The sequence below is a fragment of the Thalassophryne amazonica genome, chromosome 1, assembly GCF_902500255.1.
Source record: "Thalassophryne amazonica chromosome 1, fThaAma1.1, whole genome shotgun sequence".
Classification (NCBI taxonomy): Eukaryota; Metazoa; Chordata; class Actinopteri; order Batrachoidiformes; family Batrachoididae; genus Thalassophryne; species Thalassophryne amazonica.
The window spans coordinates 161,156,128-161,167,751 of NC_047103.1; the positions used below are offsets into that span (position 1 = coordinate 161,156,128).

The window sequence follows — 11,624 nt, forward strand, 5'->3', positions numbered from 1 at the left end:
CCCCAAAGAGACCTCGTACCAAACACATCTACAACCCCTGGCAAAAATTATGGAATCACCGGCCTCAGAGGATGTTCATTCAGTTGTTTAATTTTGTAGAAAAAAAGCAGATCACAGACATGACACAAAACTAAAGTCATTTCAAATGGCAACTTTCTGGCTTTAAGAAACACTACAAGAAATCAGGAAAAAAATTGTGGCAGTCAGTAAAGGTTACTTTTTTAGACCAAGCAGAGGGAAAAAAATATGGAATCACTCAATTCTGAGGAAAAAATTATGGAATCATGAAAAACAAAGAATGCTCCAACACGTCACTAGTATTTTGTTGCACCACCTCTGGCTTTTATAACAGCTTGCAGTCTCTGAGGCATGGACTTAATGAGTGACAAACAGTACTCTTCATCAATCTGGCTCCAGCTTTCTCTGATTGCTGTTGCCAGATCAGCTTTGCAGGTTGGAGTCTTGTCATGGACCATTTTCTTCAGCTTCCACCAAAGATTTTCAATTGGATTAAGATCCGGACTATTTGCAGGCCATGACATTGACCCTATGTGTCTTTTTGCAAGGACTGTTTTCACAGTTTTCGCTCTATGGCAAGATGCATTATCATCTTGAAAAATGATATCATCCCCAAACATCCTTTCAATTGATGGGATAAGAAAAGTGTCCAAAATATCAACGTAAACTTGTGCATTTATTGATTATGTAATGACAGCCATCTCCCCAGTGCCTTTACCTGACATGCAGCCCCATATCATCAATGACTGTGGAAATTTACGTTCTCTTCAGGCAGTCATCTTTATAAATCTCATTGGAACGGCACCAAACAAAAGTTCCAGTATCATCACCTTGCCCAACGCAGATTCGAGATTCATCACTGAATATGACTTTCATCCAGTCAACCACAGTCCACGATTGCTTTTCCTTAGCCCATTGTAACCTTGTTTTTTTCTGTTTAGGTGTTAATGATGGCTTTCGTTTAGCTTTTCTGTATGTAAATCCCATTTCTTTTAGGCGGTTTCTTACAGTTCTGTCACAGACGTTGACTCCAGTTTCCTTCCATTCGTTCCTCATTTGTTTTGTTGTGCATTTTCGATTTTTGAGACATATTGCTTTAAGTTTTCTGTCTTGATGCTTTGATGTCTTCCTCGGTCTACCAGTATGTTTGCCTTTAACAACCTTCCCATGTTGTTTGTATTTGGTCCAGAGTTTAGACACAGCTGACTGTGAACAACCAACATCTTTTGCAACACTGCGTGATGATTTACCCTCTTTTAAGAGTTTGATAATCCTCTCCTTTGTTTCAATTGACATCTCTCGTGTTGGAGCCATGATTCATGTCAGTCCACTTGGTGCAACAGCTCTCCAAGGTGTGATCACTCCTTTTTAGATGCAAACTTACAAGCAGATCTGATTTGATGCAGGTGTTGGTTTTGGGGATGAAAACTTACAGGGTGATTCCATAATTTATTCCGCAGAATTGAGTGAGTCCATTTTTTTTCCCTCTGCTTGGTCTAAAAAGTAACCGTTACTGACTGCCACAATTATTTTTCCTGATTTCTTATAGTGTTTCTTAAAGCCAGAAAGTTGCCATTTGAAATGACTTTAGTTTTGTGTCATGTCTGTGATCTGCTTTTTTTCTACAAAATTAAACAATTGAATGAACATCCTCCGAGGCCGGTGATTCCATAATTATTGCCAGGGGTTGTAATTGTCACCTTAGGTCACTGGTTAATATAAAAGTTTGTCAACCACACAATAAGCACCAGGTGTTATGTGTTGACGCGGGTTGAGGAGCGGACCTGCGTCTGACGGAACCCAGCGCTAAAATAACCAGAAAGCGGTTCCAATAACAAAACAATTTATTTTTTCCACCCTCTGGTGCATAACAAAGTGTATGAACAAAAGATGCGTCAGTCTGGTGGAGTGAAGGCTGGCACGCTCTCCAGCGCCTAAAAGGATTGAAGCCCGGCGCTTCTGGACTCACTTTACCGCCAAACACCCCCCAGGTGGACACGACAAACCGACTCTCTGCGAAGGATAGAAAAGGTGAGGTAAGTCAGCAGCTACAACCAATATCCGTCAAAAGGCACACACTATCAGCAACACATTCAGGTCTGTATTTAAGCTTTATGTAAATGAGCAGCTTCTCACAACAGGTGGAGGATTACCACTCCGCACGCCACGGCAGTGAGAAGCAAGCTGCACAATTCTCATCACAATTCAAATCTACTGCGTAACAAAATACCAAGTTACTATCAACAATTAGTCAAACAATTAATCACCTCAGATGTGTGCTGACAGCATGTGTCCCTCACCCTTCTTCCTTCACAGGCACGATGTGTCAAACCCAGGCGCGGTCCTCAGCGTCTCACAAACGAACATCACAAGGTCGAGTTCCCGGCAATTCTGCTTGAATCACACATGGCTTAAATGTAGAACGCCATCTCATTATCTGCTTCAGCTGAAAGTCTTTAAGGCTGCACGTGAGCACCATCCACAGGTGCTGCACATAACGTTGATGAGGGTGAAGGACTCTTCAGCCAGCACCTTCTCCACAGACAAATCAGTTTTCATACCACCTGGAGAGCAAAGAAAAGAAAAGAACACCAAAATGTCCAGCCACATCCCCCCAACACACAACAGTACCCCCCCTTTAACGGGAAGCCTCCCGGCGACCGAACAGACCGGGTCCGAGAACAGCACCTCCCTCCGGGGTCCTCGTCAGGAAGCAGACAGCATAACGCTCCCAAGGTCCACCACAGACAGCAGGACAGGGCACCGCAGCTGGAAGGCCGGTTGGCATCAACAAAAACCCCAAAACAGTCCCTAATACAATCCAACATACAAGAAAAAACAGAAAACCCACCCAAAACCTCCCCAGGGGACCGTCCCATCCAACCCCGGGAAGAAAAGAAAAACTCCCAAATGCAAAAACCCAACACAGCCCCACAAACACAATACAAACATAAATGCATAAAAGAAAAATAACAAACAACCCCCCCAGAACGACTTGCAGAGCCCAACACCCCCCAGAAGGCCTTTACCGCCGGTTCCAGGAGGAATAGCCAGAACCGGAATCCCACAAAGGTCCCCAGGTACACATGGAGCAAACGGCGCCCCCCAGAGGACCGTACCATCAAACCCCAGGAGGCACCCTCCCCACAACCCCGGAACCCCAGACCCAGCCACACTTGGCTAGTCGGCCCCACAAACCAATTCCCCCCCAGAGGACCGTCCCATCAACCCTGGAGGTGGAACCCGGAAGGAAACAAAACAAAATCAAAGTCCAACCCCCGGAGGACTACCCTAAACAACCCCGGGGGCAAATAAAACAACCGTTAAACCCTGTTACCTTCCCCGGCACCCCGAAAGACCCCAGGTCCCTCCCAGAGCCCCTCGGCGGCTCAATTTTGGCGAACGGCACAAAACATCAAGCCGAGGAAGGGAACAGGAAAAACTAACCCAGCCCCAACCCCTAGGCGCAGCGGAAAACCGGAAATACGTCCGGTGCCCCAACTCGACCATACCCCAGCCTCTCGGGAGGGGTGGAACTACCGAAATGGCGAACGGCAACAGATCGGCCCACCCCTCCTACTGAGGTATGTTCCCGCTGCACCACACCCCAGCAACACCAATGACGAACGGTACAAAGGCCCACCGAGGCTGGAGTGGAACCGGGCCCTAACCAAACCAAGAAAAACGCCCCTAACACCCCCCCCTAGGTGCAGAGGTCTTCTGAGAACGCTCAGCGTGACCAACCTGCACCACCCCACAACCCACAAGACGAACGTCTTGGGGCAAGTGAGGTTGGGGTTAGGGAAGTAGGGAAATAAAAAACAACAAAACAAAATGACCCCAGACCCAAACAGAAAATATCTAAATACACATAAAAAAACAACGATCAAGTGAGTCCAGACGGGCCTCTAACCGCCTATCGTTCACTCCACCAGACACGCCTCTGACTCCCCAAACAAATTATAACCCCTATTCAAAGAAACAAAACATTAGCCCATACAAGTTTTTTTTTTTTTTTTTTTTTTGTGTATTATTTCGCCTGTCCCAGAACACCTGGAGATACGTCACCATTATTTTTCTTGACGCTTATATGTCGGGGCAATACAGCGGTCTCAGCTCGTCCGAGCTGCATGGGCTCGTCTGCAAGAGGAGCCAGAGGTCCCGTCGGAGGAGCCTCAGTGGGGCGAAGAAGAGGCGGCCCAGATCTGTGTCGGGGAAAGCCCCGAGACAAAAAAACCCGTTCTGATGGCCGCCCTCTCTCACGTCCACGCTCCTTCATCCGATCATCTAGACGAATCACCAACGATATTAGCTCATCTAAATCGTTTGGCTCGTCACGGACTGCCAGCTCGTCTTTTAATGACTCATTTAACCCATCTACAAACACTCCTCGTAAAGCTGTGGCATTCCAACCTGACTGAGCAGAAAAAATCCGGAAGTCCACGGAATACTCCGCCGCACTCCGCCTCCCCTGCCTGAGATTCAGCAACCGTTGGGCAACGGTATTCGTTTTCACCGGATGGTCAAAAACCAGTCGGAACTCCCGGGAGAAATCCTTAAAGGATCCTAACAAAGGCGAGTTGTTACTCCACAACGCTGTGACCCAAGATAAGGCTCACCTCGGAGCAAATTTATCACATATGAAACACGGCTCCCATCAGAAGAGAAGGAAGCCGGTCGCTGAGCAAAAACCAGAGAACATTGCATCAAAAACGAAGCACAGGCTTCAACGTCTCCCGCATAAGGCTCCGGATGACAAATAATCGGTTCGGACGCCGAATCTCTGGGTGACGGAGTTATCTGCACCGGTATCGATGGTGCCGCAGCTGGAGCAGCAGGAAGCGGAACGGCTTGCGCTGCAAGCTCCGTAACACGGGCATCTGTTTGTTTAATTTGGTTTGCGAGATACTGTAATTGCTCCCATATTTTCTCCAAGTGTTCTTGAACTTTTTCGGCGAAAGGAACCGCCTCTGCTGCTGGGTCCATTATGGAATGGCCGGGAACTACTGTTATGTGTCGACGCGGGTTGAGGAGCGGACCTGCGTCTGACGGAACCCAGCGCTAAAATAACCAGAAAGCAGTTCCAATAACAAAACAATTTATTTTTTCCACCCTCTGGTGCATAACAAAGTGTATGAACAAAAGATGCGTCAGTCTGGTGGAGTGAAGGCTGGCACGCTCTCCAGCGCCTAAAAGGATCGAAGCCCGGCGCTTCTGGACTCACTTTACCGCCAAACACCCCCCAGGTGGACACGACAAACCGACTCTCTGCGAAGGATAGAAAAGGTGAGGTAAGTCAGCAGCTACAACCAATATCCGTCAAAAAGCACACACTATCAGCAACACATTCAGGTCTGTATTTAAGCTTTATGTAAATGAGCAGCTTCTCACAACAGGTGGAGGATTACCACTCCGCTGCCACGGCAGTGAGAAGCGAGCTGCACAATTCTCATCACAATTCAAATCTACTGCGTAACAAAATACCAAGTTACTATCAACAATTAGTCAAACAATTAATCACCTCAGATGTGTGCTGACAGCATGTGTCCCTCACCCTTCTTCCTTCACAGGCACGATGTGTCAAACCCAGGCGCGGTCCTCAGCGTCTCACAAACGAACATCACAAGGTCGAGTTCCCGGCAATTCTGCTTGAATCACACATGGCTTAAATGCAGAACGCCATCTCATTATCTGCTTCAGCTGAAAGTCTTTAAGGTTGCACGTGAGCACCATCCACAGGTGCTGCACATAACGTTGATGAGGGTGAAGGACTCTTCAGCCAGCACCTTCTCCACAGACAAATCAGTTTTCATACCACCTGGAGAGCAAAGAAAAGAAAAGAACACCAAAATGTCCAGCCACACCCCCCCAACACACAACACCAGGATCCTAAAGATTTGGATCGTAATTCCCCTGCGTGATTATTTGGGTTAAACTACTTTAAAATGGTCTCCTGTTCTGTCCAGACTGTTTGTCTGAGAGTAAATGGGAATTTAAATGAAACCTTCATATATGCAGGTTGAACCTAATCCTACTTGGACTCCATCAGACCAATGCTCACTGGCAAATATGACCCACTGCATAATTTTGATAGATTTCTGGACCATTTTAGAATACCAAAAACCAATGTAGTGGAAATAACTTCACTTCTGGAACCAAGGATTTCATCTTTTACATAAAGCTCGCACAACCTTTTCAACAAGTGGAGATTTTTGGCAGGTGGCAGGGACTTCAGTTTGCATTAAGAGGGACTGATATCATGTTTCCTGATGCTCTAGTCCAGAAGAACTACAAGGTGCTATTGTGTGAATATGGATATGTTCCAGGTGTTATAGGTTGTATGGATGGATGCCATATTCCCAATAAAACTCAGGCCAAAGGAATCTGTTCTACCACATTGAAATGAGGCATAGCTGCCTTGTCATGTCAAAATTGCCTCAGGACAGTGATCGGGCAATCCAAAGCACTGATGCAGAAAATGTGGATACAATGAGGATGGACAAACCGTGTGTACTGTGTAGAATAACAGATAATGGAAGACATGCTGGTCTGCCCCCAACTGCCAGAACCCTGCACCCATGAAGACTTGGATATGTTCAACCCCCAAGCTAGACCCTGCACCCTGCATTGAATTGGCATAGTGTAGTGAGCAGAGATGAAGAACAAATCTCAATTTAAACCCTGTCTACAAGAATGGCCCTCATCATTACATCTTTAGTTTATTTGAAATGGAGCTAGTGTTTACAGAGATTGTGTGACAGATGTGTCCACTGCATCTCACTTTATGATGGAGTGATCAGGTCCTAAAGTGACCACAGTGGCATCGGTGGCTTGCAGTGACATCAACTTGGCCAAAGCTTCTGATGTTTTACTCTGAAGAAATTCAGATACAAAGAAAAAAAAAGGGTAAATTAATACTCTGTAATGAGTCTGTTTGTTCCAGTCGGCTGCCCTACTCAAAAAGTCCTATGAATGAATGAATGATTTCATTGTCATTGCACTGAAAAAATACAACAAAATTTAAAACAGCTCTCCTTTGATTACTCACTCACACATCTCAAACATACACAGATAGTAGTTGATTTAGTATTAATAAGAATCCGGAAGAAAAATAAAGTGTTATAGGATTGCCGTAGGATTCATAATACTACAGAATTCCTTCAGGAATTTCTATTACCACACAATAGCAAAGAACTCTTTTGAAATTCCAAAGGGAATTCCTACTGGGTTCTAAATCCTCTGGAATTCAATCAGGAAATCCTATTGAAATTCCTGTATGAAAAGTCCTGTGGTATTTGGATTCCAACTGGATTTCTATAGGAAGAAAAAATCCTATACAAATTTCTAGCTGTAGGAAGGAGGACTTCAAAATTCCAAAGGTAAATAAACTGCATTTATATAACACTGTTCCATCTGAATTAGAAGGTCAAAGCCAGTGGTGTACAAAGTATTCCAGAAAGAGCCAAAAGGGTGCAGGTTTTCTTTGCAACCACTGAGCCCAGTTGAACTCAACTCAACCCATCTGCTCAAAGTGATGTTAATCAAAGCACTTTAAAGGATGCCTTATATTCACTCATACACATCGATGTCAGAGTGCTGCCGTACAACATGCTCAACTGCACCCCAGGAGCAACTGCAGGATTGAAGGAACTTGCCCCAGTGATTTTCCAGTCTTGCAGGGATTTGAACCGAGGAGTCTCTGACCACAAACCCACTGCTTAACCACTAGACCATCACCTCCCCATAACACCTATAGCAGAGCTCTTCAACTCATTCCAGAAAAGGCCGAGAGGGTGCAGGTTTTCTTTGCAACCACCCACTCCACCAGGTGATTTCACTGATTAACATCACTTTGAGCAAATGGAATCAGTTAATCAGTGAAATCACCTGGGTGGCCCTTTCTGGAATCAGTTGGAGACCTCTGGCCTGCAGGATTCAAAATACTCTCACATTCATATAGGTAATCTTTTAGGCCATTTGTATAGTAAAAGGTCCTTTAGGATTATTAAAGGAATTTCTATAGGATTCTTGTTATCTTTCCTTTTGGGATCCCTGTATGAAAGGTTTCTATCAGATTCCTCTCAGAATCTCTGTAGGATTCCAATGGAAAAGAGATATCATAAGTTCCTGAAAGGAATTCCGATAGAATTCTTACAGTTTTCCTGTAGAATTACCACATACCTTTTTGAGCAGGGTTATTCCACTCAGTCAGTTACCAGTGAAGAGGAGATGATCATATTACTTGATTGGCTGATTCATTCTAGTTTGATAACACAAACTGTTCAGCCTGGTTCATCCTTGCCCATTTATTCCAAAAAGGAGAGAGAACATACTGTATTATTTCTTCTCTTCAGTGGTAGGCACAGCTAGCCAAAAATTAGCTTCGATAACAGATAATCAGCTAACTGAAAAGTTATCTTTTATCAAGCTAAACCGATAAACCACTCAAACATTTATCAGAAGCTACAGATAATAACTTCCAGTATTGTCTCCTGTACACTTGCAACTACTAACACGCTGATTTTGAGTTTTAACACCACAATCGCTTCTGGTAGCATCAAAGGTGACTACAGACCCACACAATGAGTTAGCACTTCTGTCTTTGAGCATCCTGCCCACTACTGGAAGCTCCTGTTTATTACATGGCTTTCAGCAGCGAAGCAGTTGAGAGGAGCAGTGAAGCTCAACTCTCTACTCAATAACAGCGTTGCCGTGAGGCGGAGGTCTTGGAAAATAAAGCATTGACGACTTATGATTTTGATTTATAAATAAAATTAATACTGAAAGAATAACTCCATTAATGTCAATTATGTCATTTGTACAAAGTTAAAATATAACCTATATCTTTTAATGTTGAATAATGCACTAATTCTGAAGTTTTGTAACAAACACAGAGGGTATGGGATTATGGGTAAAATGTGTCTCCACTAACACTGATTGGTTGACTCATTCATTCTATGTAAACCAACACATTAACGTGAGGTGTGTTGGTGTTTACAGATAAATATGCTTTTGTAAAATATGCCATTTTTTTGTTTGTAAAAAAAAAAAAAGGCATTTCAAAAAAAAAAAAAAAAGCCAAGTTGTACTTAGATAACCGTCTGATATAACCAGTGTCAAAATAAATAGAACACAACTACTAGACGCTCAGTACTTGGGCAAATATTGCCATGAACACTACTGGCCAGTAGATGGCAGTAGAGACTGTGAAAACTTGCCAAAACAAAATTCCAGATAATCCGTGTCTGCTACGTTTAAAATGCGTGGAATTTAATAAACGCAAGTTAAATTTCAGACATCTTATATATTACTCTTTAACAAAGATGACAGACAGTGTTTGACATAAGCAGGACTCTAATAGCAAATAGGAATCGATTGCAATGATTCCAACTGAAAATAATGGAGGAGCAACCTGAGCTTCTTCTGGCATTTTTACATAAAACAAACACAATAACAACATCTATAAACCCAGAGAATATATTCATGAGAGTTTAAGGCACAATATATATAGAGTTTAATGCTGTTGTCCGTGTGGAGCCTGATCAGAACGTCTCAAATGCATTTCTTCTGTCGTGAATATACTGAGATACCCATAATGCACCTGTGCACAGCATGTCCACACTAAAACCTTCAAAATTAGTGCAATACTTTAAAACTCAAACATATATCTGATATTTTCACTTCATAAAACTTCAGATGTGACGTTAATTTAAATAACTTGTCCGAAATTAGTTTGGTTAAAATTTTAACCATAAGTTAAAACTGCATGCCTCTGGATGAGTTGGGTGATATTGCCAGCGTATCAGTATGGGGTCAAAAAATAAGCCTTTTTTTCTTTTTTGTGACCAGTTCTCCTTTGCCTGCAGAGAATAGAGCATTTTTTTCTAGAACCAGCACTCCTTTGTTTACGGAGGATAGAACTGAACATATACTATACTATACTATAAAACAATTAACAGGTAGGTGCTTAACTGATTTTAGAGTTCATAGATGTTTGTAACTCTTCAGCTTTGTTTACCACATCTGCAAAAATACATTAGCGGTCTAAAAATTATTGGACCAAAACTTACCCGAAGATAATTAGTCCGATGATGGTTTTCAAAGTTATCTGAAAAGCTAATCCGATAATGAAAACATTATCTTCGATAATTAGCAGTTAGCGGATTAGTAGAACTGTGCCCACCACTGCTTCTCTTTAACTTTTGTCAGGGAATAGCAGACTTCTTTAGTAGGATTACCCTGGAGCATTATTTACCTGTCCTTTGTTAAAAAACAAAAAGAAAAAACAAAACTGATGGGGAATTTTCAAGATATTTATCAATTATTAATGTCTTTGCTTTGATTAATGTCTTTGATTCTGTCTTTGATCCTGTTCTTCATACACACATATATATATACATGTATGTGATTTCACTTAATATTATGTTTTTAGTTAATCACTGAACTGCTAGAACAATCATTAAACTGCTCACACGGGAAGATGAACTTTCGCTCACATGGAAAGCGTGAGCAGTAGCGTAGCCTTGTTTTTCTCTAAGCACAGATGTACATTTTAATTAACAGTCCAGCCTTGAGCAGAGAGCGGTGTGACCTGCACACCAGCTCAGGGTTGATGCTGTTTTCTTCATGTTATGAGAAGACTGTGAGACTGGAGGCGTAAAGCAATAACAATTTTCATATCGATGTGAGAACAGACTTCAGTCGCCACTGTGTTTTTGTATATTGTCTCTTCCATATGTCTGTATGCAACTTTGTTTCAATAAATACAGGAGGCAAGTGGGCGGGACCCTTCAGAGCTGACAGGACAGTTAGTGACGAGGGTCATGTCCGTTTGCTCTCTCCTGATTCAGGAAAAGAAACTCAGTGTCTCCTGCGTGATCATTTTCTGTGTTAACTGAGCTGTTCTCCTTTTCAGGCTCAACTCTGACAAAAACCCTGCATTGAGTACCTGCCCAGTCCAAGTACTGTCAATAAATGAAGCAGTAAACTGTGGGATTACTCTGTGAATGGAAGACATGTCCACCACTCACTTCATGTCCTATCAACCCAACTTGTTCATAATAAATGCTTTAATTCAGACCTCATTATTGCTCAGTTTGTTATCTTGCTTCCGACTCTGATTGCTGACATCCTTGATATTCCTTCTGGATTCCTAGAGGATTAATCCTATTGGATTCTTTGTTTTAGGAATCCTAGACATCTTACAGGATTCCTACTGATGAAACGCTTACAGGATTCCTTTCGGTCATTCTGGACTGGACTTGGCTGTTAATTAAAAATTTGCTACATGTGGCATTGTATACATACAGGTGAAAGATATGAGTTAATTGATGAATTGAGCAAATAAATAAATAAAATTAAAAATTAACAGTTTGAACAAGAAATGTTGTCAAATCCTGTTAAATTTGCATTTGTTCTTACCTAGAATATAATTTACAGGGCCTTAAATCAGATATCAGCCTAATTTGAACTGTTCTAAACATCATTAACTTAATTTTAAAATATCTTAAAATTAAACTTAAACTGTTTTAATCAAAAACAATGGTGTTTACTTGAAAACCTGCTTAAAGTGCTTTAAAAGCTTTCTAGAAATTTACTCAAAAGCA

General features: G+C 42.4%; 1 protein-coding gene across 1 annotated transcript in view; it reads right to left on the reverse strand.

Moving 5' to 3' along the window:
* Nucleotides 1-11,624, reverse strand: part of atp7b (ATPase copper transporting beta) — a 70,875-nt gene that overhangs the window by 23,003 nt on the left and 36,248 nt on the right. The window contains exon 9 of the mRNA XM_034177982.1: nt 6,800-6,891. Within this exon, the coding sequence (XP_034033873.1) occupies nt 6,800-6,891 (92 nt within the window). The remainder of the gene's footprint in view (nt 1-6,799; nt 6,892-11,624) is intronic.